Source organism: Rattus norvegicus, chromosome 15, assembly GCF_036323735.1.
Source record: "Rattus norvegicus strain BN/NHsdMcwi chromosome 15, GRCr8, whole genome shotgun sequence".
In the NCBI taxonomy this organism is placed as follows: Eukaryota; Metazoa; Chordata; class Mammalia; order Rodentia; family Muridae; genus Rattus; species Rattus norvegicus.
Window position 1 is genome coordinate 33,097,442 of NC_086033.1, and position 25,775 is coordinate 33,123,216.

At 47.9% G+C, this 25,775-nt stretch overlaps 3 protein-coding genes across 13 annotated transcripts; 1 reads left to right on the forward strand and 2 right to left on the reverse strand.

Annotated features, from left to right (window-relative positions):
- Positions 1-99: 99 nt before the first annotated feature.
- Positions 100-10,665, reverse strand: Tm9sf1 (transmembrane 9 superfamily member 1). Of its 6 annotated transcripts, none has more exons than XM_063274408.1 (6): positions 7,852-10,665; positions 6,856-7,217; positions 5,274-5,895; positions 4,834-5,019; positions 1,913-2,186; positions 100-769 (listed from the first exon to the last, which is right to left on the reverse strand). In XM_063274408.1, exons 2-6 carry the CDS (start codon positions 7,198-7,200, stop codon positions 376-378), a joined length of 1,821 nt encoding a protein of 606 aa, XP_063130478.1. In that variant the 5' UTR covers positions 7,201-7,217; positions 7,852-10,665; the 3' UTR covers positions 100-375. The 6 variants fall into 6 exon arrangements, with proteins under 6 accessions (XP_063130478.1, NP_001386633.1, NP_001386634.1 ...); NM_001399704.1 differs by lacking the exon at positions 7,852-10,665 and adding an exon at positions 7,637-7,849; NM_001399705.1 differs by lacking the exon at positions 7,852-10,665 and adding an exon at positions 7,435-7,626.
- Positions 10,666-10,806: 141 nt separating this feature from the next.
- On the forward strand, positions 10,807-16,642 carry Tssk4 (testis-specific serine kinase 4). Of its 5 annotated transcripts, none has more exons than XM_063274124.1 (4): positions 10,807-14,649; positions 14,985-15,199; positions 15,583-15,946; positions 16,220-16,642. In XM_063274124.1, exons 1-4 carry the CDS (start codon positions 14,425-14,427, stop codon positions 16,262-16,264), a joined length of 849 nt encoding a protein of 282 aa, XP_063130194.1. In that variant the 5' UTR covers positions 10,807-14,424; the 3' UTR covers positions 16,265-16,642. The 5 variants fall into 5 exon arrangements, 4 of the variants coding, with proteins under 4 accessions (XP_063130194.1, XP_006252001.1, NP_001258254.1 ...); XM_006251939.5 differs by having other exon boundaries at positions 16,366-16,642; NR_073162.2 differs by having other exon boundaries at positions 14,293-14,649; positions 15,522-15,946.
- A 4,860-nt stretch (positions 16,643-21,502) lies between these two features.
- Positions 21,503-24,376, reverse strand: Mdp1 (magnesium-dependent phosphatase 1). 2 transcript variants are annotated; one of them, NM_001106039.2, is made up of 6 exons: positions 24,259-24,376; positions 24,089-24,149; positions 23,908-24,018; positions 23,186-23,293; positions 23,015-23,100; positions 21,503-22,886 (listed from the first exon to the last, which is right to left on the reverse strand). In NM_001106039.2, the coding sequence occupies exons 1-6, from the start codon at positions 24,293-24,295 to the stop codon at positions 22,795-22,797; spliced, it is 495 nt and encodes a 164-aa protein (NP_001099509.1). In that variant the 5' UTR covers positions 24,296-24,376; the 3' UTR covers positions 21,503-22,794. The 2 variants fall into 2 exon arrangements, with proteins under 2 accessions (NP_001099509.1, NP_001388557.1); NM_001401628.1 differs by having other exon boundaries at positions 22,993-23,100.
- Between the last annotated feature and the right edge of the window lie 1,399 nt (positions 24,377-25,775).

Sequence of the window (25,775 nt, forward strand, 5' to 3'; positions counted from 1 at the left end):
GTTTGTGTGGCAGTAGCGGACTCGGGTTTTCAAAGCAACTGTGCATTGACAACAGGTTTCAGGTTTCTATAACTTAGACCAAAATTTCCAACTACAGGATCCTTTTTCTTAATAAATTTTATTTTAATAATTGTAAAAAGAAAAAAAAATCAGGACCAAAACATAAGGCAACTTAAAAAGTTCAAATATATATATTTCTTATATAATAGAGATTTTTAATTTCCAGGTCCTCCCCAAAGAAGGGAGGTCCAAGGGGTAAAGAGGGAAGGAAGGCGACAATGCCATCACACAATTCGGTCAGAAGAGAAGCTATCCAGTGAAATCAATGGGGCATGATGAGAGCAGGAGAAGAGCCGTAGTTCTGTCACGCAGAACTCAGTCCATCTTGAGGTTAACATAGATATAACGGATGAACTTTAAGGAACTAAAAAAGGAGATGGTGCCCAGCATGAGGAAGAAGACATAACCAGTCAGTAAAGAGTAGCCAAAGAACTCTACTGTCTGTACTGCCCCTGACATGTTGGACCGCCGAGCATAGTAGAAAACTGAGTAGAGGAAGATGAAGAGGCCAGTGGAGCCAACGCTTAGCACAGATCGCCACCACCAGCGGTAATCTTCCCCAGACAGCTGGAAGTAGGTGAGCGCAATGGAGATGCAGGCCCCCACGCTCAGCAGGATGGCGAAGACAAAGAAGAGGATGCCGTACAGCGTGTACTGCTCTCGGCCCCAGACGGTGGCAAAGATGTAGTACAGCTCCACAGAGATGGCACTGTGAAGAGAACAGACAATACACACCATTAAAGCAGTGTACAGCCACAGCAGGCTGAGCCAAACCCAGCCACACCTTCCCACGTCACACCGTGGAGGTCAAGGCAGCGTGAGGAGCCTTCTGCCCACTAGTTTAGTTTAATAGTTGCTCTCATTTCATGAACATCGTCCCTTACAGGCTGAAAGCAGACATCTTAACTAGACCAGGTGACATACATCTAATACTACTATTTGGGAGGCTAAGGCAGGAGGATTGCCAAGTTCAAAGTCAATCCTGGTTACAAAATAATTTCAAGGCCAGCCTGGAAAATTTAAGACTGTCTCAAAAATGAAAGGTAAAAAATGGGCTGAGATGTGGCTCAGTGGTCCAGTGCTTGCCAAATGATGCTTGAGGCCCGAAGTACACTCCAGTAGTACAAAAGTACAAAACGGGATTGTTTAAAAGGTACATAGCTGGGCTGGGGATTTAGCTCAGTGGTAGAGCGCTTACCTAGGAAGCGCAAGGCCCTGGGTTCGGTCCCCAGCTCCAAAAAAAAAAAAAAAAAAAAAAAAAAGGTACATAGCAAACTGAATGAGAAAACAAACAGGCTTTAAACTCTCCATACCTGGAAACACTACACAGAAATCAGGTTCTATGGGCTCCAATACAAGGCTTAAAGCCCACTTGATTATTCTTTCAGTTTGCTGAGTGAAAGAGCTTCAGGGTGAAACACTCCTCCCTGACCTGGCTGAAGCTCATTCCTGATTAGACAGCTAGAACCACTCTCTGAGCTCTGCCGAGCTGAGGATCGTTACTGGGCTATGGACTGCGAGCAGGGAAAGGCAAAGGTGAAGCAAACACTGAAGGCTCGGTGTGGTGCCCGCACCTGTAATTCAAGCACCCAAGGCACAACAACTTTAAGGATTTTTTTCTGTTTGGTTTTTCAAGACAGGATTTCTCTGTAGCCCTGGCTGTCCTAGAACTCTGTAGACCAGTCTGACTTCAAATTTATAGAGATCTGCCTGCCTCTACCCTCCAAGTGCCCATGGGCCTTATGAAACAGCCTCAAAAAAGAAAACAAAATAAGCAGAAGTGTCTAGCGTCCAAAACCAAACCAAACCAAAATCCCCAAGAGTGGATGGCCATGGTATGAACTGAAGATACCTGAAAGGCAGGAAGCCACCAACAGTCATGTGGATGACCGTAGACTTGTACCAGGGTTGGGGTGGGATCTCCCGGGCGATATTCTTCGTGCGACAAGGTGCATCAAAAGGACTAGCGTTGTTCTTCCCGAAGATGCCTCCAATGACAGTGAGAGGAAAGCCTACCAGCAGCCAAACTGTCAGAAGCAGCAGGATGGTTGTAACCGGTAGAGCCTGTGTCGAACCGTTGGCCCAGTGCACTGAGTTCACCACACTCCAGGTCAGGAAGAAAGGCACTGCAGGAGGGAGGGTCAGCAGTAGGAGCAACATCCCTGTGACACCCCACTCTCACTGGACCTAAGGGGAAAGGGATGAAGTAGCCTGCCACTCACAGGGCCCACCTATGCTCCAGATGGCCAGGGTTGATTGAACTCACCTTGACCCTTTTATAGTTCTGTATTTTTCTTTTTTCTTTTCTTTTTTTTTTTTTTTGGTTCTTTTTTTTCCGGAGCTGGGGACCGAACCCAGGGCCTTGCGCTTCCTAGGCAAGCACTCTACCACTGAGCTAAATCCCCAACCCCGTTCTGTATTTTTCATACACCCTATTCCCCAACCCAGTGATATCAAGACTTAAGACACTATGGTCCCAAGAGTGATACAAATCCACCTGCCTACAGAAGCCTGTCTTGCCATAGCATTGATAACCCCTAGCATGAAACCGTTGTTTGGATTAAGGACCTGTTATCAGAAAGCCATGCTTCAAATATAGATGGGATGGGATAGAAGTCAAATACATCAACTTGGAAATAGCAAGGTTCAGAACATAGACTACTACTGTCTTTGAAAAGGCAAACTGGTTTGAAGGCCAGAACAAACCTACCTCCAAAATAAAAAGTATGGAAAAAGTAAATTCAAGAATGCTATTTAGGGGGGCTGGGGATTTAGCTCAGTGGTAGAGCGCTTACCTAGGAAGCGCAAGGCCCTGGGTTCGGTCCCCAGCTCCGAAAAAAAGAACCAAAAAAAAAAAAGAAAGAAAGCTATTTAGGACGGTTGAGGAAAGGGTTCAATCAGTAAAGCCCTTCCCCACGAAAGCATGAGGACCTGGGTTGGGTCCCCAGCATTAAAGACAAACAATAAAAATGAGTCAGATTGGTGGCCAGAGCTCATAATCACAGTAGGCGGAAGGCAAAAGGCACAGGATCCTTACAGCTCACTGACCATCGGGTCTGGTTAATTCAGTGAGCTCTAACTTGAGTGAGACACCCTGCCTCAAAAGGTAAGGTGAGTTACTGAGGAAGACCTGATACTGACCTCCTCTTTCCAAACGCACAGCACCCACACAGTGCACACATGTATGTATGTACACATACCAAATCATTTAACATAATGCCCGAGGGACTGATGACTCAGTTGATAAAATGCTTGCCTTACAGTTATGAAAGCCTAGGTTAAATTCCAGGATCCCACCTGGAAAAAGCTAGGTATGGTGTGGCTCATGTTTTGGTTTTTTGTTTTGTTTTGGTTTTTTTTTTTTTTTTTTTTTTTGGTTCTTTTTTTCGGAGCTGGGGACCGAACCCAGGGCCTTGCGCTTGTGCTTCCTAGGTAAGCGCTCTACCACTGAGCTAAATCCCCAGCCCCTAATTATTTCTTTATTATATATGAGTACACTGTCACTGTCTTCAGACACCAGAAGAGGGCACTGGATCTCATTACAGATGGTTGTGAGCCACCATGTGATTGCTGGGAATTGAACTCAGGACCTCTGGAAGAGCAGTCAGTGTTCTTAACCGCTGAGCCATCTCTCCAGCCCGCCTTTTTTTTTTTTTTTTTTTTTTTTTTTTTTTTTTTTTTTTGAGACAGGGTCTGTGTAACCCTGACTGTCCTAGATCTCAAGGAGTACACCAGGGTGGCCTGGAATTCAGAAAGATCTGCTTGCCTCTTGAGTGCTGGGATTAAAGGTGTGCTCCACCACACCTGGCTCTCATGCTCGTAATCTCAGCACTGGGACAATGGAGACATCACTGAAGCATGATAGCCAAGCAGCCTAGTCTTGACTACTCGGCTAATGAGAGATCTTTCCTCAAAAGAGGTGGACAGTGTCTGGGGAATTATACCTAAGGCTGCCCTTTGGTTTCCATACATACAACTGCACATTTGCAAAAGCACTTGAGCACATACACACAAATGGTCGAAGCCCAGGCACGGTGATATGCACCTATAACCCCAGAACTGGGAGGCTGGGGTAGGTCTATAACAAAGGCTCATGTGGGCTCCTTGGTGAGACCCTGTCCTAGTTTAGTTTCCTCATCTTGTACAATGGGGACTATATTACCTGTGTTACATGGCTACTGTGAAGATTAAATAAGAGAACATATCAAATGCTAACCACAGTGTCTAGTCACTTTCCAGCACTTAACTATTCAAAGAGAAATGTATATTTTCCTGGATTACAGTCTCAGTACTCAAGAGTTTAAGCTGGAGGATCATAAATTCAAAGACAGCCTGGACTACATCGTCAAGATCCTGTCTAAAAAAAAGAATTAAGATAAAGAAACTTGTTATTTTTGATGGATTGCCTTTTAAACTCCCTACCCCTACCCCTATCTCTACCCAGGGGCTGGAGAAAAAGCTCAGTGGTTAAAGCACTTGCTGTTTTTACTGAGGACTGGGGTTCAGTTCCCAGCACCCACATGGTGGCTCACAACCATCTGTAACTCCAGTTCCGGGGGATCCAACACCTTTGGCTTCCATAGGGACTGTATGCATGTTTTGCACAGTGTTGCACATGTTGCATATGTGTTGCACATGCAGGCAAAACACTCAAACGTAAATATTAAAAAATTCTCCCTACAGTCCCTGCACTGTGATTCTGTCCCAGTACCCATGATGTGTTCTTGGTTACCAAGTCTAGGCAGACCCACGACGAACGGAGGACGTTCTCACCAGAGAAGAGACTGGTGGTGAGAATGATGTTCCATACCCATCGCTCGCCTCCGATTTGCCGGTAGAAGTGGCTGGACACGTAGCCAGAGATGCAGCAGGTCAGGGCATACAACAAGATTGCTGCTGAGTTAATGGCTCCATGACGGTGTACATTGAACATGCCCAGCAACGCCATGACAATGATGCCTACAAGATAGTAGTGGAAAGCTCAAGTTAGGTCTCACCTACGCCTCTTCTCCAGGTCAGAGAAATCATACCCCTCAGCCTAGATCCTCAAGTGATTTTCCTAGTTCCACTAGAGTCGGGAAAACCCACACACATCCTCACTAGAGCTCTCGATTCCCTTAGGCCTTTCTCTCACCTTGAACAGAAGAGAAAATCCACAGAACTTTTCTAATAACCTATCTGCTACCCTTTGAGAGCAATTCATATCCCCTCACCAGTGCCAAGGGCCAGGAACTGGGCGCCCACACCAAGCACAGCACAGAGTAGACCACGACATGGAGGGAAGCGGAAGACATCTGTATGGATAATTTTCCAGCCATTATCACCCTGGTCAAAGTCATCACTAGAGCCTCCAGAGCTGGTCTCTTCATCTAGGTTGTACCGAGCCAGGTCATTTCGAAGCACACGCATTAGAATAACAGCCACAAAACCCACCAGTAAAAACACAAGCACCATGGAGTTGATGATGGACAACCAATGGATTTCCAGGGTTCGAGGAAAGAAACCACCATCATCAGCTCGGCGCCTATCACTCCGATGCTCCACTGACGTCTCAGACCAGCGTACACTGTAAGTGTGAGTAAGGCCCAGTAATTCGTCAGACCGTAGCCCATCCAAGCTATGGGGCTTGACATCCCGAACTGAAACATTGGCAAATATAATTCGATCTCCATGGAATTCTAGGTGGAAGTCCAAATGTGTCCAGAGGCCTATCTTGTGGCTGTGCGGCAGGAAGCCACTCTCTTCCATGTAGCCCACAAAACCACGGATTGGCAAGTCATCTACCACAAACTCAAAGTAATACAATTCCTCAATGGCCTGGCGCAGCTGCTCCACCTACAAAGAACAAGCCAGGAGTCGGTTACACGAAGCCTCTCAGAGTGAAAGTTGTTTCGAAGACTCGGCAGTCCTCTCATTTTGGTTTGGATAAGTGTGTTATAGGGAGATACTGATCTGCGCACTGCAGAGGTCAGCATCCTTGATCCCTACACACCACACACCAAATAGTGCTACTGAATGCTGACCATCAAAATTATCTCCAAGATGGTGGTGCAGACCTTTAGTCCCAGGACTGGGGAGGCAGAGGCAGGTAGATCTCTGCGAGTTCCAGGCCACCCTAGTCTACGGAGTGAGTTCCAGGCCATCCAGGGCTGTTGTTAGAGAGAAGCCCTATCTTGGTGTGGGTAGGGATCTGGCATAGAACATCCCCGTTATCCCAGCACTTTAGAAGGTTAATATTGGGTTTGAGGCTAGCCTGGGCTACATAGTAAGACCTTATCTCAACAATCAAAGGAAACAAGAACAAACCCCAAACCAACCAAACAAAATGTCTTTATACATTGCCAAAGTACCACTGAGACACTGACTGATTCTGGTATATTAGGTCAAGAATGAACAAGGTATCTCTTTGCTAGGATAGAGCCTCAGGGGGAAAAAATGGGGCAGAGTATAAAAAGACTAGAACTAAGAAGTTATAAATTTTGCTAAAGAAAAAAAAGTAACAGGGAAGGTTAGAAAGTAAAGAGGCCATGAGTCAGTCATAGGTATGTATGGAAGGAGAGAGAATTACAGAGGAGTCGGGAACCTATTACTGAGAGCCAGGAGCCCCAGGCTCTAATCTCAGTTCTGCACCACTCTATCCATGTAATCTTGAAAAGTCAGTTTGGGACATCTAAGCAAGTACACTGGGTTGTGGTTGGAGTCCAGACAGATAATTTCTATAAAGGTACCGTAGATGCAAGGCACCCTCAGTCCCTGGCAAGGAGGGCTAAGTGATAACTAACGTGGAGAGCTGACCTGCGCAGAACTGAGCTGCATGTGGCACAGAATTCTCTTCTCCACATTCTCCCGAAAGCGGATCTCGTACAAAGATTCGGCCATTCGGTCCCCATCCAGTACTTCACCCAAACTAAGACTTTTGTGTCGGATCTTCTCCGGACAGCAGACTGGAAGCTGGTAGTAGTGGTAAGTTTCCTGAGGGTTATGGTAGGGTCCCACTTTGTTGACATATAGAATGACAGGGTCGCCGGGCTTGTAGTGTGTGACACCTTCCACCCGTGGCCCGTGGCCTATGCCCAGCAACAGTATCAGGACTGGCAAACAATGGCAGCTCCAACTTCGAGGGTGCCCTAGGACTGTCATCCTTAAGGCAGCAGAACCTGTTGGGGGAATCCTGTGGTTACAGAAACTAGGAATCAAATCATGGTGCCCGGGGTCTGGTCTCTCAAGTGCCCATTGGCTCCACCTCCTCCCATTGGCCTCCGGATCCCCACACCACAGGACTTCTACTCCGAAGACTTGGCGTGCACTCAATAGTACTCCCAACCTAGGGTTCACGCCTCTAGGCCTCCCCCGCCCGGGGCTGCGCTTGCCAACCCGTTTCTATAGCAACGCCCGGCGGGCTCGCTGCTCCGGAAGGGGCACCCGCCGCAGCTCCGGGGTCCTCTCTGCGAGGTACCGGCTGGCCAAAGAGGCGCCAGTGGCCTCACAGGGCCCCGTAGCTGCCCTTGGGCTTCTGCCCGGCTCTTCCAGACAGCGGCGCCGGAGCAGTAGACCTGGTGAGGACCTGACGACGGACCTCCTCCGGGTTGTCCGCCGCTGCGCCTGATTGCCGCGGCTGCTGCCACGTCGCCAGCGTCCGCACTCGGCTCGTTCAAATGCTCCTCGAAGAGCTCTGGTTCGCCCGCGATCCGGCCCCGCCACGAATTCCACGAAGTTCGCTCCCCGAGCCACCGAACGATACCAGTTGTCGTCCGGGCGAGCAGCACCGCCGCCCAGACACGTCAGTCTTACCACTTCCGCCTTCGCGGACGGGGACCTCAGCTCAGGGAAGGCGGGAAGGAAGGCTCCTCTTCTGAGCGTGTCGCGGGCAGCTTCCCACAGGGTCTCGCGCAGGCTGGGCTGCCCTCCGTAGGTTGGAGAGAGACGGCCGGGGAGCGGGAGCCGGGCCGGGTAAAGACGGGACCCGCCCCCGGCTGCTGAGGAACGCTTGACGCGGAAAGTTGCCCCTAACCTGAGCAGGGCGGGGCTTTATGTGGGTTCCCACGCCAGGGACCTGTGGCCTCAAACACCTAGGTAAAGGTTCCCCTCCGAGGCTTTCTGGAGGCACACACCGGTCATTGTTGGCAACAAGCATGTGGGAGCTGGGCGAGGTGCACCTACAGTTTGCCATTTCACCCCGCGAGTTGTGCGGGTTGACATAGCGGTTTTTGATCGGAAGTAGGTTTTTGTTTTGTTTTTAAATCTGGAATCCCTGCAGACCTCGAACTCGGGGGTCTTTTGAGTCTCCGCCTTCAGAGTTTTCAGCGCTTACAGGTACACACCACCGTACCTCATTTCCGTCATTTTGTTCGCAAGTGTGTCTGTGGGACATTTGGGCTTCTCCCTAGTTTTGCAGGTTGAAAACGTTTACTTTTGTCTGGCTCAGCCATTCTGAAGAGGCTCTGTTCTCGAGGATTCCCTCCAAACAGTGGCCACTTTCACTTGGCCACATGGAAGCAAACGGGAGGAAGCTGACTTAAAGTTTTCTAACCTGGCGGAAGCAAGTACTGAGGGAAATCACAAGCAGCCATTCTTTTCCGCACTCCTACGACTGTTTTTTCCCGGTCACCCACTGTCCTGAAACAGTGAGATTCTAGGAAGTTGGCGTTGAGTCAGACACAGTAGCTTTTGTTTTGTCCCCTTTGCTCTTACCGAGACAGTGTCTTGCCGCGTTGCCCGACTGGCCTTGGAACTCCAGCTGAAGCAATATTCCTGCCTCGGCTGCGTGAGTAGCTGGGACTGTAAGTGTGCAAGACTTGCATTACTGAGGCAGGCCTGACTGAGATTTGTGGGTAGGAATAACTTAAGATGCTTCCTTCTGATGACCTACCTAGTGAAGCCAGAAATCAAAGCTTCTGTTAGTACCTCTCAAATGCAAGCTCCTTTGGTTTGTTTCCGATTATCTTTCCATATTTGCTTTCCATCATTTTCTTGATGTAGAGGCCCTCTTTCATGTCAACCATCTTGCTAGTCTCCTATCCATCACGACCATCCCCACCCCCACCCCTGGGGACCATTTTTCAAACCGCTACTGAAAGGATTGTTGAACGGGAGGAGAAGGTGCCGAGCATCAGGTTTTGTGGTTTTATTGAGCCAGGTTTCTACAGCCTCATCTGCCCTCAAACAGTGATCCTCTTGCCTCAGCAAGGGTTATAAGGGTGAACCACTGTGCTTCATTTGTTTTTATTTCTCCCTTTTCATAGATATCTAGCTTTAAAAAAAAATGTTGTGTGTATGCCACTTAGGTGGGGGTGCCCAAGTAGGTCAGAAGAGGATGTTGGTTCCTCTGTAAAGTGAATTAGAGTGAGTTACATGTTGCTGAGTGTGGATGCTAGGAACTAAACTCGGGACCTTTGAAAGAGCAAGCACAAAGTTCTCTTAACCACTGAGTCATCTCTCCTCCCAATTTTTTTTTTTTTTTTTTTTTTTTTGGACAAGCTCTGATTTTTATGTATAACCAACTTTGACATGACAATGTAAAGTAGAAAATAGCTTAACACGATGCCTTACAGAGCCACATCCTAATGCTAACCCTAATTCAGACAAAGCAGAAGAGGGCATCAGATCCCCATTACAGATGGTTGTGAGCCACCATGTGGTTGCTGGGAATTGAACTCAGGACCTCTGGAAGAGCAGTCAGTGCTCTTTTAACCGCTGAGCCATCTCTCCAGCCCTGGATATCATTTCTTAAGTCTTGTATTCTCCCTGTGTAGACTGCTTACCACCTTTCTCTACTTATTTGACGAAAGAACTCCACTCTCTGAACAGAGCAGATCATACTTTTCACAGAAGTCCTTCCGTGTTTGTCTTATCACCTCATCTCAATGTGCTGGTGTATTTTGTGTGTCTCTTTTATAATTTCAAACCCCTTTCAAGGAGACTAACTTACCCCTCTTTTTGTGTTCAGAATTTAGCAGGGTTCTTGTATGTACTGGGCAGCTCAAAATATGTTCCTTGAACAACTTAGTGTATCCTCTATCTGTGATGAGAGATGACCAGTTTGCTACCAAACCGCCTATCCAGGGCTGGTGAGTGTATCCTCTATCTGTGATGAGAGATGACCAGTTTGCTACCAAACCGCCTATCCAGGGCTGGTGCATGCACACTGATGAGGAGTGCTGGGCACATCTCCCTAACTGTGATACACTTTGGGCAGTTCTTTAATTGTACTAGGTTGTGGCACTGAATTCCAGCAGACCTTGGAACTGCCGTGCAAGCAGGGTCACATACTCAATAGGTGGGACTTGACAAGTCAATCATGGTGTAGTCATTTATATTGGAAGATGTTCAGGTTTTGAGACCCTATCTCAAAGCAAACAAAAATACCCAAGGTTGTGGTGACTCGAATGAAAGGCCCCACGTAGGCTCAGGCGTTAGGAGTTTTGGTTCCCAATTTATGGCAGTGTTTAGGGAGGTTTAGGAGTATGGCCTTGTTTGAGAGTACTGGAGGCATCTTTGAGAGTTGGCTCAATTTCCTGCTTGCAGTTCAAGACAGGACCCTCTGGAACTATAAATGCAAATAAACTGTTTTCTGTAAATTGTTTTGGTCATGGTGTTTTATCACAGCAATAGAAAAGCAATACAAAGGTGGAAGTCAGCCAGCATCCGCCTCTAACCTCCACATGCATGTGAACGCTCGTAACAAGTGGACAGAACCCCTTAGCAATCCTCTTACCTTTGCCTCCTGAGTGCTCAGATCCCAGGCACACACCTGTCATGCCCAGGTTTGCCACACGGAACCACACAGACCTGAGCACACCTGGAGCCTGGCTAGCTTTATGTGAGCTTTGGGAAGGAGGAACCTCAGTTGAGAAAATGCCCCCTGTAGACAGACCTGTTGTGCATTTCCTGATCTGATGATTGATTTGGAAGGGCCCACTCACTGTGGGAGGTGTGTGTGAGGGGTGCTGGGCTATGGTCCTGGGAACTGTAAGAAACAGGCTGAACAAGCCACAGGTAGCAAGTCAGTAAGTAGCACTCCCCCATGGCCTCCGCAGCAGTTTGTGGTTTCCTCCCTTGAGTTTTTGCCCTGAGTTCCCTGAATTATGAACAACAAGCTGTAAAATGAGCTGAACCCTTTCCTCCTCAAGTTCCTTGTGGGTTTGGTGTTTTATCACAGCAATAGAAACCCTAAGGCACTGCCCTTCTCACTTGACCGCTCCCTAACTTTGTTCTTCCTTCCAACTGAGACTTGCAGCTCATCTCCCAGCCTCTGCTTTGTTTCTAGCTTCCTTCTCTAGAATGTAGAGTCCGCATTCCATCATTTCAGCCGCATTCTTACCTGAGATTTTGTTTTGTTCTGAGGCAGGTTCTTTGTAGCCCTAGCTGGCCTAGAACTCTATGTATAGACGAGGCTGGCCTTGGAGCTCACTAAGATCGTCTGCCTGTACCTCCCAAGTGCTGGGATTAAAGAGTGTGAACAAGTGTATGGATGCCAGAGGTTGACCATGCTGTCCCCTGGAGCTCTCTGATGTGGCTAGGCTGTCTGGCCAGTGAGCTCTAGGGTCTTCCCTGCTTGTGCTTCCTTCCCAGCCCTGAGGTCACAAGTGCTCACCAGCTTCTTTCTCGGGTGCTAGGAATCGAACTGAGGGCTTGATGCTTATGAAGCAAGTACTTCACCGACTGAGAACTTCTCCAGCCCCAGCTTCTCAAACATCTGCCATCACTTGAGAACTCTGTATAACCTACTAGGCTGATGATCTAAGATATGCAGCTGTGGCCGTGTGTGCATATAATCCCAGTACTTGGGAGGCTGAGGCAGTAGAATGATAAGTTTAAGGCCAGGCAAGACTAACAGAGACCTTCAAAACCAGGAAATCCTGAGTTCTGAAGGGAAAGTTGGCCTTTGCCAGAGGAGGAAGAGGAGAATATTTGCTAAGCTGGCACAGGCTTGCAATCCCCACTGCTGTGAAGGCCCAGACAAGCCTCTATCGCAAGCTTGGTGCCTGCATGGTTAACTTAACGTTAGACTGTCAAAAGAAGGGAAAAAGAAACAGGCATAGAGCTCTTAGGACATTTGTCTGTCATGTGAGAGGCTGCAGATTCAAACACTGGAGGGATTGGGGAGGCTAAGGCAGGAGGATCTGAAATTGAAGGCCAACCTAGGATACATACATAGTGATACCTTTTCTGGAGAGAGAGAGAGACGGAGAGACAGAGAGACAGAGACAGAGACAGAAATATCCGCAAACCAAATGAAAAAGCACAGAGCTGTAGCAGATCTGAGAAGCAGGAGGATTTCAATTTTGAGACCAGCCTAGGATACATACTGAGACCCTAAACCCCATAGTAAAAGAACAAAACAAAAGACAAAATTGGAAAGGCAAAGTTTATCACAGGGCTGATGTAAAGGTATTAACTTGATCCTGAGAATCAGCAGACAGTAAGTTGTTTTAGATTATTTTGTGTTTACCAGCTTGAGTTTATGTGCACCTCGTTTGCACATGAGTCCATGGAGGCCGGAGGAGGGTATTAGCTGCCCTGAAACCTGAATTACAGGGGCTGCTCTATGGCTGCTGAGAACCAAACCCTGCTTCTCTCCGAGAGCAGCAAGCATCTTAGTCACTTAATGTCTCTAGCTTCAACTTAGTCTTGAATGGAAATAAAAATCAGATGTGTGAGGTTAGGGTGAGGGCTCAATGAGCAAGATGGCCAGCATGAAAACCTCATATACTTGGTTTTTTTTCCCCCATACACTTGTAACCCCAGAATTGGGTAGTAGAGATAAGTGGATGCAGAAAGCTCACTGGCTACCCACATTAGCCAAAATGGCAAGCTTCCAGGTCACTAGCAGATTCAAGGCTATAAGGAAGTGTGACCAGAAAACACCCAATGTCCTGCTCCGGCCTCTGCATGTGTGGACACACGTGTCCATACATAAATGCTTCAACTGGAGGGGAGCAGCAGGCTTGCAAGTGACCAGTTTATTGATAGGGGGTTGTGCTGAGCAGAAATGGCAGTGGGCATAGAGCTGTGAGTGCATTATCTTTATATGTATGGTGTATGGGTAACTATAAGAACATGCACCCGTGTTCATATGGAAGCTAAAGGAGGACATCAGATGTCCTCCATCACTCTTTGCCTTATTCCTTTGGGGCAGGGTCTTACTGAACCAGAAGTTTGCATCTCTGGAGTAGGTGGGAAGTGAGCAAACCCCAGTGATACTCTCATCCACCTTGCTCAGAGCTGGGACTGAACTCCAGTCTTCGTGCTTGAACAGCAAGAGCTCTTAACTGCTGAGTGATCTCTCTAGACCCTTCAAGGGCTTTATGAATGAAAAAAAAAATAGGTTGAAGAGACGGGATTTGGTGATATAATATATTGGATGTAGGCACGAAGGCAGACAGTGCTGGTGTGATATTTGATGTCTATGTTCAGGACAACATGGAAGTCTTAGAGTAGGAAATAGTTCAGTTTGGATAGGAATTTGAGGTGCAGAGAGAAGACATGTTCCTGTAATATTTAGTAAGCAAGTAAGCAGATAGGCACAGTCTTGAACTCCAGTAAGTATCTGGGTGGAACTGGCACAAGGAGCCATCAGAATAAACATGAAATCTTAGGGCAAGAGCCTGGGAGGAAGTGAGGGTCCGAGAAAAGGAAGCTTGTGATTTAGGCATGGACAGGGGCTTGGGAGAATGGGGGTTGACGGGAGCAAACGGAAGGCTCTAGGCTTAATCAACAGTGAAAACAAGAGAAAACTGAAAACTGGAGATGATGGTGCTCCCATGGGAGAGTGACTGAAAGGATGGGACAAACCAAGAGCATCCCCGATCATATGAAGCAAGCATGCAGGGCAAGCCTGAATTCAGACCGTGCTTCAGCACCGTGCAGTCCTGTGTACACCCTGACAAGTTTCTCACGCTGGATTATAGAAGTGTAGACACTGTTGACCTCAGTGGTTAGTTTAATGTAGTATATTCTGCATATTATCTACCACCGCATGGCAGACACCCAGTAACAAAGGGGCCACAGGGGAGACTTACCGGTTGTGTAAAGTGTCTTTTGTAATGAATATGTTCCAAATTGCACTTGGTTTCAAGCTTCGTGGCCAACAGTGAGAAAAGGTGTATGGAACTTGGGACCGTGGAAGTTCTGTAACTAAGACATGGAAGTAACAACAGCCAGCCAAGACAAAAAGAATGTTCTTTTCTTTCCCCTTCCAAGTTCTTAGTGAAGGGCCAAGCCCAGCATCCCAGACTTGTGTGACTGGGTAAACACTGGGACACTAACTTCACTTCAGTACCCTCCCTTCAGAAGCTCAAGGTGGCTTCTCGGTAGACAGAGGCTTCTAAGTATCAAAGCTCCCCACTGCGCAAGCCCAACATCATGGGGAAGGGAGACACCTCGGAAACAGCATCAGCCACTCCAGCCTATCGCTCTGTCATGGAGGAGTATGGCTATGAGGTGGGCAAGGTCATTGGCCATGGCTCCTATGGAACTGTCTATGAGGCTTACTACACCAAGCAGAAGGTCATGGTGGCTGTCAAGATCATCTCAAAGAAGAAGGCCTCTGAAGACTACCTTAACAAGTTCCTACCACGTGAGATACAGGTCAGAAAGGGAGCTGAAAGAGGGAACCGAGGCTTATTAATGAGCTCCTTGAGGTATCGGGGTGGATATGGAAACCTCCAAACCAGAACTGAATGTCTTAAGTAGGAAAATTCTGTAATATATATATATACATACATATATATATATATGTATGTATATATATATATCATATCTCCTCTTATGTGCAAACATTCAGTTTATTAACCATCCCCCCATGCAAAGTGGGATTTGCTCAGACACCAGCTGATTCTGTTGCAAAGTAGCAATGGGAGAGTGGAGAAAGGCCAGCGTAACTGGAGTTTGCCAGGTTTGATGGTTCCCTCTTTTGGGATCAGGTAATGAAAGTCTTACGGCACAAGTACCTCATCAACTTCTATCAGGCCATTGAGACCACGTCCCGAGTGTACATCATTTTGGAGCTGGCTCAGGGCGGTGATGTCTTGGAATGGATCCAACGCTATGGGGCCTGCTCTGAGACCCTTGCTGGCAAGTGGTTCTCCCAGATGGCCTTGGGCATCGCTTACCTGCACAGCAAGGGCATCGTGCACCGGTGAGGACAGTCACCGCACTGGGCTCTGGGTTCTCGAGGGAGTTTTATGCATATTGCCCATTTTCTGTCCCTTTCTCTTGACTTCTCTCGATATATACGTCCATTTGTTCACCATATTGTAGCCCTCTGGTCAAGGACACTTGTATCCACTGTGCGAGAGCACATTATACACAATGGTGAACTAGTGGTCCAAAGGTACCATCCTCTCTCCCTTTTGGGCTCTGCTCACAACTCCATGGCTTTGCTTCCTCTTTCCTTCCCATAGACCCCTCGCTCCCACTTGTCCTGTCCTCGTCTCTAGCCTCTGACCCCTTCCTTTCAGCTCCCGGTCTAATACTAAGCCCTCTCCCCAGCCTGACCCCCAGCCTTTCTGCTGCTGGTAGGGACTTAAAGTTGGAGAACCTGTTGCTGGACAAGCGGGAGAATGTGAAGATATCGGATTTTGGCTTCGCCAAGATGGTGCCTTCTAGCCAGCCTGTGCGTAGTAGCCCTTCTTACCGCCAAATGAACTGCCTTTCCCACCTCAGCCAGACCTACTGTGGCAGCTTTGCTTACGCCTGCCCGGAGATCTTGCTAGGCTTGCCTTACAACCCTTTCCTGTCTGACACCTGGAGCATGGGCGTCATCCTCTACACCCTAGTGGTCGCACGGCTGCCTTTTGATGACACCAATCTCAAGAAGCTGCTGAGAGAAACCCAGAAGGAGGTCACTTTCCCAGCTAATCTCACCATCTCCCAGGAGTGCAAGGTGCTGGCTCCCCCAGGAGGGCTGTGGCCTTAGGGATGACCCATGGGGAGGGGGAAGGAAATACCAAACTTAGGCCTTCCAACAACCCGCCCACCCCAGGGGTGGCTTTGGTCAGGCCAGAGCCGGCTCTAGCTCCTACTCAAAGTGGTGGGAAGGCCTTAGGAGGGTCAACCACTGAGCTTCAAGCCTTAAATATGCTTGGTAATGAGGTTCCAGCAATGATCCCTTTAGGGCAGAAGGGATTATGCAAGGAGCTCTTCTCTTTTCTTGCAGGGCTCCAGCATAAAACCAGGGCCCCAGCCCCCTTCACCAGAGTAGTGCGATGGGCCATCCTGCTTCTTCCTTAGGTCCAGCTGCTCAGTGCCTGTGCTCACAAAGGGGGACAAGCTCAGCCAAGCCCTCTCTCTCCCCTGCCCTAGAACCTGATCCTCCAGTTGCTACGCCCAGCTACCAAGCGTGCCACCATCCTAGATGTCCTCAGGGACCCCTGGATGCTCAAGTTCCAGTCTGAGCAACCCTCGAACGAAATCAGGCTGCTGGAGGCCATGTATCAACCCGCCAGCACCACCGCTAATCGCCACCAATCCTTGGAAATCACAACTTGAAAGTGGCTGAGGCAGGAGGTTAAGGAAAAAAGCAATAGAGACTGGGGGGAAAATCTTTTCTATAAAATAAACCTAATTAGTTTCATCATGATGTAGGGTCAAAGACATTCTTTTCTCAAGAGAGTCTTAGTGGAGACCACTACTGCAGGGTGGGTTTCTGCCCAAAGCCTGTAACCTCTTGACACCTGTGACAGTTAATGAAATTGACTCGGGGAAGCTTTACCGTGCTGACTAAGTTTGTGAGTTTGAGGCTCTTACTTCACATTTTTGTTCTCTAATGCTCTAGTGGCAGATGGGACGGGGCAGGGATGTGTGGAGACTGGGGGTGGTGGAGGAGGGGGGGGTTAGTTTTGTTTTGATTTGGACTGGCCTATATACAGTTCAAAGCCATGGCATTGTCCTTTCTGTTCTGTGTTTGCTCCTAACTTGGGTCAAAGTTTTAACTGGGAAGAAGAGTTACCAAAAGGGAACAGACAGGCCTGGTTTCTAGGGACCTCCAGTGTCACTTTAGTCACTACTGAAAGAATGGCCTCGATGCAGGGCTCCATGAACCATGGCTCCTAGATACCGGAGTAACAGTGTTCAAGCCCGGTAGTGAACTGTTAGTTCTGGACAAAAGAAAGCTACTTGCCCCTGCAGACGGGAGATGGCGCTAGCTTGTTAGAGGCACGACTGAGCCAGAGCAGTGAGAACGACTCTGATTGACTCCTTACGATCTGATCTCTTCTCCCCCTCCTCCCTTTCCTTTCTCTTCCTCCTTCTCCCTCCTTCAAGTAACCTAGAACCACCTCCGTAGCTTAGACTAGCCTGAAACCCACAATCCTCCTGTCTTAGCCTCCAGAGTGCTAGGATTACAGGCATGTGCCATCGTATCTAAATAATCTATAAGATAAATCGCATCTAAGATAAATAATAAAAGTTTCCCCTCTTTTTCTTTCTTTTTTCGGGGCGGGGTTGGGGGTCAGGGGCAAGGTATACACGCGGGCTGTGCAGGCCTGGCTGGTCTGAACTCAGAGATCTGCCCGCCTTTGCCTCCTTGGGTGCTGTGATTAAACGCTTGTGCCACCACACCTGGTATTGATGGCGATTTCTTAACCTTAGCACTAGGCAACACGATGACACATCCACTTGAAGGGTGAAACTGCCCAGAACCTAGTTTGAGATATTGGAAATGATCCTTTGCTTATTTTCTTTTCTCCCCGCCATCCTTTTTGTTGTTTGTTTTTTCAAGTCATTTTCTCTGTGTAGCCCTGGCTGTGTGGAACTCCATCTGTAGTCCATGCTGGCCTTGAACTCATAGAGCTCCACCTACCTCTGCCTCCCCAGTGCTGGGTGTGATGCTGCAGCAGCAGCAGCAGCAGCAGCAGCAGCAGCAGCAGCAGCAGCACCACCACCACCACCACCACCACCACCCAGCGCCGATTGTTTTTTCTAGCCCCCTTCAATATTAATGAAGTATTTTTACTACTTAAAACAAGGCTCTCAGAACCAGGAGGATGAATCTGAGGTATACGTAGACAAGACATAAGACACTTAGGATCACCTACCCAGTTTTTTGTTTTTTGGTTTTTTTTTTTTTCTTTTCTTTTTTTCGGAGCTGGGGACCGAACCCAGGGCCTTGCGCTTGCTAGGCAAGCGCTCTACCACTGAGCCAAATCCCCAACCCCAACCTACCCAATTTTATTGGAGAGAAAAGGACATCTTCTGCAACCAAAAAGAAGGGAACCCAGGGGCTCCTTCTGCAGCAAGATCCTTCTTCAAAGTTTGGCTGAAGAGGGAAGAACAATGTGCTCTTCTCAGACAGCCCCATTGCCACCTCAGCAGGAAAACCCAAAGCTGTCCTCTCAGCTCTCAGCATCTGGCACTAAGGACAGCAGTAGACAGACAAGCAATCTCCTCAGGATGCTCAGCCTGCCAACCGGTTAATGCTTCTTTGTCCTCATCCTTTCTGGGAGCTCCGGGGTTGAGAATACCCCCCAAAAGAAGGAAGTATTAAAGCCTTAGGATTCCCACCAGCACACCTATAGCCGGCTGAATTGTCTCTCTCCAGCGAAAAATCAAAAGATGTGCTCCTTCTGCTTAGTGAGGTTCACCCCCCACAGCACCCCAGAACCAGTGGGAAAACAAACAAAACAGCCCCCCCAAAACAGGGACACAGCTTGCTGAGGAACACAGGCTGGATTCCGGGTTTCGACCCCTGCTCCCTATCAGTCAGATGCTGTTACAGTCAGCGGCCTGCACGGCGGTAGCAGCAGGCTACCTCTTCTGTTGAATCCTTTGTGGTGAGACAGATGACAGGTAGTAATAGTAAGACGCGGGGCTGGGGATTTAGCTCAGTGGTAGAGCGCTTACCTAGGAAGCGCAAGGCCCTGGGTTCGGTCCCCAGCTCCGAAAAAAAGAACCAAAAAAAAAAAAAAATAGTAAGACGCTAATCTTACCTCGTATCTTTACCCTCTCAAGTCTTTAACGACAAGCTCTGGGGACTTGACCTGCAGACAGATGTGTATAAGGCACCCTAGGCATCCAACTGGGGGTCCTTCCTCGTTACCCACATTTAACAGCTCCTGAGTTAATTTCCTCTGGCTCCAGTTTCTCTAGATTCTGAACGTGGGATGACAAGATTGGTCAAAGACAAAGAAAAACAAACAAAACAAACCAAGGAAACAACCAGTCCCCAAAGAGCCCACTTTTGAAGTTCTCCTCCAAATTTGTTCCAATAACTTCTCTCACGTTTCCTTCTAAGCAGTCCCATGCTTTGTCGATACTCTGGTATTCTCTGGTCCCTCACCCCAGGCACCTCATCTCTGTCATCTCCAAGACCCACAGAGTGAGAAATGGCCCCTGAGATCTGCTAGGCCAGCCCCCGTTCTGTGATGTTAGCTATCAGTTGCTCTGCCTTTCCAATGTCATTAAGAACAGGATGCATGGGGGTTGGGGATTTAGCTCAGTGGTAGAGCGCTTACCTAGGAAGCGCAAGGCCCTGGGTTCGGTCCCCAGCTCCGGAAAAAAAAAGAACCAAAAAAAAAAAAAAAAAAAAAAAAAAAAAAAGAACAGGATGCATGGCCAAGGAATCAGAGGACACCCTTCCCTCAGCCTCCCCTCCCCAAATCCCTAACCACCATTGGCTTTCTCACCTCACACAATGAAGTCCTTCCATCACATGGAATGGCCTCACATTCCTTCCCTATAGAAACTTAAAAAAAAAAAAGATTTATGGACTGGAGAGATGGCTCAGCGGTTAAGAGCACTGACTGCTCTTCCAGAGGTCCTGAGTTCAATTCCCAGCAACCACATGGTGGCTCGCAACCATCTGTAAAGAGATCTGATGCCCTCTTCTGGTATGTCTGAAGACTGCAACACTACTTACACATAAAATAAAGAAATCTTTTTTTTTTAACCCTTATTCATTTATTATATATAAGTACACTGTAGCTGTCTTCAGACACACCAGAGCAGGGCACCAGATCTCTTTACAGATGGTTGTGAGCCACCATGTGGTTGCTGGGAATTGAACTCAGGACCTCTGGAAGAGTAGTCGGGTGCTCTTAACTGCTGAGCCATCTCTCCAGCCCATAAAAAAAGAAACTAAAAACAAAAAAAAATCTCAGAAGACAGAGAGACTGGCAGATCTCTTGAGTGTGAGGCTAGCCTGGTCTGTAGTAAGTTCTAGAACAACCAGGGCTACCAAGTCTCTTTATCAAAAACAAAAGAACACATACAAAACAAAACCAAAAGGAAAGAAAAAAAAGTCTTACAGAGGACCCAGTGGTTCCCAACACCCACATCTGAAAACTCACAACCACCTATAAGTTCCAGTTTCTTGATCAGTATTTCTTCTGTCTCCTTCAGTTTCTGTATTGCTTCTTCAGGAATTAAACTCTTTTCAAGAGTCCGTATTGTATGAAGGAAAGGTATTAGCCACCAGTCACCGAGTATTCAGTGTATGCTAGGTCTTCCCAGAGCTGTTCATCTCTAAATGATTCTAATGAACGTGCTGGTGCCACTCAATGAATATGAAGTCAAACTCAAAGATCTAAATGTTTTTTGTCTGAAGTCATGTTGAGTAGATTAGTGATTGAAAGCTTTGTGCTGTGCATGGTGGCACACACCTATAAATACCAACACTTGGAAGGCTGCTACAGGAGGATAGCTGCAAGTTTGAGGCCAGCCTGAACTACACGAGTTGAGGTCAGCCGAGACCATATACAGCAAAATCCTTTCTCAAAAGAGAAAAAAAGGGGGCTGGGGATTTAGCTCAGTGGTAGAGCGCTTACCTAGGAAGCGCAAGGCCCTGGGTTCGGTCCCCAGCTCCGAAAAAAAAAGAACCAAAAAAAAAAAAAAAAAAAAAAAAAGAGAAAAAAAGGAGCAAGCAGACTCCAAAAGCCCACGTTCTTTTGCACCTTCTTAGTTTCATTTTAAGTCCCAGTTGATGACCACTGTCCCACTTGCTGTCTTAGATGTCAAAGGCCCTGCTCTACATGATCAAACTAAAGGAAGTTCAAGGGATGGGGTGCAGGGAAGACCACATGATCCTTGTTACACCCCCCACATCCCACAAACTCAGAATGGCCAGAATTGTTTTCGCTAAACTATTGTACTTGGGCTTCTGTTTCTTGAAGGCTCCTTCCCAGACTTACCTCAAGTGTAATACCGGGCCAATGGTAAGCCTTTTTGAACATGGCGTCCAGAGGCTACTCCTATGCTGCCTTGGTTTCTCGGGATCTTCTCTATCCTGATGCTCTCTGACTGAGTTGCATATTATATTGCCAACGACTTTCTCTAGACACACCCACGTCAGCAGATACAGCTTAAAGAAAATCATCTTTCGGGGTTGGGGATTTAGCTCAGTGGTAGAGTGCTTGCCTAGGAAGCACAAGGCCCTGGGTTTGGGTTTGGTCCCCAGCTCCGAACCAAAAAAAAAAAAAAAAAAAGAAAAGAAAAGAAAATCATCTTTCTTCTTCACTTTAGATCTCTTTTATTCAAACCACGTAAGCAACAAAATTTTAGAAAAGATTGGACGCAGCCTCCTGGAAACCAATTCCCTCAGGCCTGTGCTACAGGAGTTAACAATTACCAGATCACCTTCGGTTCACATCCATACTCAGTCCTGCTAGAGGCAGGCTGAGGCAAGGCTGAGGCAGGCTGAGACAGGCTGAGGCAAGGCAGTTGAACAAGGTTGGCCTCTGGCAACAGAGCGCCAGGCTTGGTCCAGGTTTTTGGGTCAGCCTCTCTCCTGGGCCTCTTCCTGCCTGGCATGTGCTGCTCCCATTCCCTTCTGGCCAGTACCTCCCAGGCAGCCCAGTGTCTCCTGGGGTCACAGCTCCTGAAGACTCTGCCAAGTCCACTCATTGCCATTTCTCCCCCCTCTGTCCCTCTGTTTGCCTGTCTTCCTCCGAGATTATCATCATTCTGAGAATGGCCTCGGCCATTCCAGGATATGGCTGTGACATCGTCAGTAGGCAATATTAAAGCCTCAGAGGGGCTATTGGCCTTCTTGCTCCTGCTCTCTTCCCATTCCTTAACTCCCTTCTCTCTCCACGAGCTCATGGCCAGCCTCTATTCCTCTATTTCCCCCCCACCCCTGCCTTTCTCTGCCTCTACTACTCTCTTAACTCCCCTCCCCACGCCCTAAATAAACTTCAGAGGGACGAAGCCTCACACTAGGGCTGGCTCACTCCTCCATTACTTACTTCTATGGAAAAAGGCCGACTGCAACCTACTCCCAAACAGTATTAGCTTTCGGTTCCTACAAGGAGATGTGCAGCGTTGTGGCGCCCATTATCTGACACAGTTGAAGGGAGACTTGGGATGGGTTCCAACGTAAGGGGACAACCTGATGCATTCTGATCTTTCGCACTCTAATCCGGACACTCCAGTTTACACGCTAGAAAAATGGGAACCGGCTGGAGGGATGGCTCAGCGGTTAAGAGCACTGCCTGCTCTTCCAGAGGTCCTGAGTTCAAATCCCGGCAACCACACGATGCTCACAGCCATCTGTAATGGGATCTGATGCCCTCTTCTGGTGTATCTGGGGACAGCTACAGTGTACTCATATGTAATAAATAAATAAATCTTTAAAAAAAAAAAGAAGGAAAGAAAAGAAAAATGGAAACAACCCATACTGTGATAAAACCCTGATGGTCACACGTGGACACTTTAATACATTACAAGTGCTCCTGACAAGGCTTCCTTGATTTCTTTTCAGTTTTACACTGTAATGAGGCTTATCTACAGGGCCGGACCTCAGAGTCCAGCTTGGGCTTTTGCAAATGTCTCTAATCCTTGAGTTAACATTTGAAGACTCATTCCATCCTGTATGTGAATGCAGGTAACGCCTGCAATAAAAAGAAGTCACATTTTATCCCGCTTTCAAGGCCCTGCTATACCCTCTCCACCCTATGCTTACTTTCTCTACCTCCTTCTAAGAACTTTCCCCCTCACCCCCTCAGTAGTGACTCAGTACCAAGTTTGCCAACATCTATGATATTCCGATTCTCATCATCAAAGAAGATCATCTGAGAAAAAGGAACTCCAGTCTTGTTGCGCAACCTGTGAAAAATAGGGCAGGCGTAACCCAGTTGTCAAGCTGACCTCTCTGGGAGTCCACTGGCTCCCACACCAGCTGTCTGCCTACCTCTCAAAGTGTGTCACTTTGCTGCCTGGGTAGATTTCCCGCTGAATAAAGTATTTGCCAAGGTCAAAGAGCTCCAGGAGTTGGTTGGCCCCTTCTATCTCACTTGTCCTAAAAAAAAAAAAAAAAAAAAAAAAAAAAAGGCAATATGTGTATTAGGGGAGTGCCAGAGATGCAGGCAAAGTTAGGTCTAAGGAATTAAGGGGACAACAACGCTGCCCATTGTACTAACCTTTAGTAATTTAAAGGTACAGAAAGCAAATGATAGAAAAGTAACGAAAGCCGGGCAATGGATAGTGCACGCCTTTAATCCTAGCACTTGGGAGGTAGAGGCAAGCGGATCTCTGTGAGTTCGAGGCCAGTCTGTCTGGCCTACAGGTCAAGTTCCAGGGCAGCCTGGGCTACACAGAGAGACCTTGTCTTGAAAAACAAACGGGGGTTGGGGATTTAGCTCAGTGGTAGAGCGCTTGTCTAGCAAGAGCAAGGCCCTGGGTTCGGTCCCCAGCTCCGGGAAAAAAAAAAAAGAAAAAGAAAAACAAACGAGGGGGGTGGAGGGAGGGAAGAAAGAGAGAGAGAGAGAGAGAGAGAGAGAGAGAGAGAGAGAGAGAGAGAGAGAGAGCGCAACAAAAATATTTGTACATCTGCACCTCCTTTTGGTACCCAGGGAGTTACATGCAATCTCTTTATGCATCTACTTGAGTCTGCAAAACTGTCACTTATCTCACCGTGAAGCAGCGGCGACTGGCACTCCAAGGCTCTGCAATCTTCCCAAGATCTCCGGCACCTCCGGGTACAATCGGATGTCCTGTCCCCGCCTATCTCGTACAGTTCCATCGCTGGAGAGGAAGGCACAACGCTCAGCTCTCGCAAGGTCCTTCCTGGTCCCATACCTCCCTATTTTCTCACCTGCTCTTGTGGAATGGGGGGTCTACGTGTGTATCAACCCAGAAAGGCCAGAGCGTGTAATCTGCAAGAGGAAGGAAGAAGAAGGTTCAGCCTGGAGGAGCGCAGACACGTACTTAGGTACTGCGGGGAGAGGAAAAGGGGTCTTCTAAAACCTCCCTGCCGTTCCTTACCCAGATCAAAAACCGCAAGCTTTGGCAGTCGCGTCATGATCCACCCACAGACTCAAACTTGGCGCTGAACGAACCCCAACTCTATGGTGGCCAAGTAGGCGGCGGGCGCGCCACAGAGAACCGGCGAAGCTCCGGTGACTAGAGCGTCGTCTCCGCATCCTCAGACAGCGCAAGAGCGCCTTCGGAGGCTCTGCGGGGAGAATACCTGCAGCGGGCGACCACACCTCTCTCCAAGGCACCGGCCACAAGTATTCCTCACACCGCCCAACTCACTTTTCACTAGAAAGGCCACAGAAGCGTTCTCTTTGCACCTCTATCTTGGAACTGAAACTTCCATCTCATCGGTTTATTACTCTGCACTCATCTTATCTCCACGTCAGCATCTTGACAGTATAAAAACCAGTTTTCAGCAACAGTATAAGCAGAATGTAGTGTTTGCGCCCCAATGTAATGTGTGCTTCAACCACAGCTACACAGGAAGTGTAGGCAGGGGAGGTTACTGATTCCTAGGAATTGAGAGCAGCATGGGTAACAAATGAAAATCTGGGTGTGAGGGAGTCTGTAAGGAGACTTTCTCCAAGCCACTGTGAAGGTCCAGGACTGCACTGGGAAGGTTATCTCTTCTCTTGGTTCATACCAACTTCAGTAACAGTATTGTAACAGATGTGTGTTCATACAAATTGATTTGTAGTGTTTGTCAATTTCTGAAACTATTCTTGCCAGATTCTCTCTCCCTTCCTCCCTCTCTCCTCACTATGAAGGCAAGGGTAACCTTTAATTTACTAGTATGTAGCTTAGACTGCTCTGGAATTCTTGATTCTCATGCCTCAGTCCCCCAAGTGCTGGAATTACAGGTGTGAACCACCACAGCTAGCAACCATGTCCAATTTCGAGTTACCAACAGAACCATTTAACATGGAGTCAGGAATAGGAACATCTGGCACTCACGAGCTGGTAAGAACTGACTGCAGCGTGTTGGAGAAGGCTTCCTAGTCTACTCATTCCTTTAGGGAATGAGGACCAAACACTATCTGAGCTTGTTTCTCAGGTGGAGTGCAAAAGCAGGCTACACTGGCATTTAGAACGTTGAAGAAATAATTCCTCTGGGCTCAGTGTGCCCATCTATGCAGGAGAGATGACAACACCCTCATTCAGAATCATTTGGGATAATGGAGTGATATGTTTTTCAATTGAAAAGCTATGCTAAAGCCAGGTGGTAGGTCATGCCTGTAATCCCACCTACTAGGTAGGCAAAGGCCAAGGGTGTGATGGCCTCCTGTAATCCCAACACTCAGGAGGCAGAGGCAGACAGATCTCTGAGTTTAAGGCCAGCCTGGTCTACATACTGAGTTCCAGGACAGCTATACCTATATAGACGCTGTCTCAAACAAAAAACCAGGAAGGAGTTCAGGGCCAGCCTGGGATACCTATCAAAAAACTGTTTCAAAATAAAGCATATTCCAGGCTGATGGCACATGCCTATAATCCCAGCAGACAGATCCACGTGAATCTGAGGC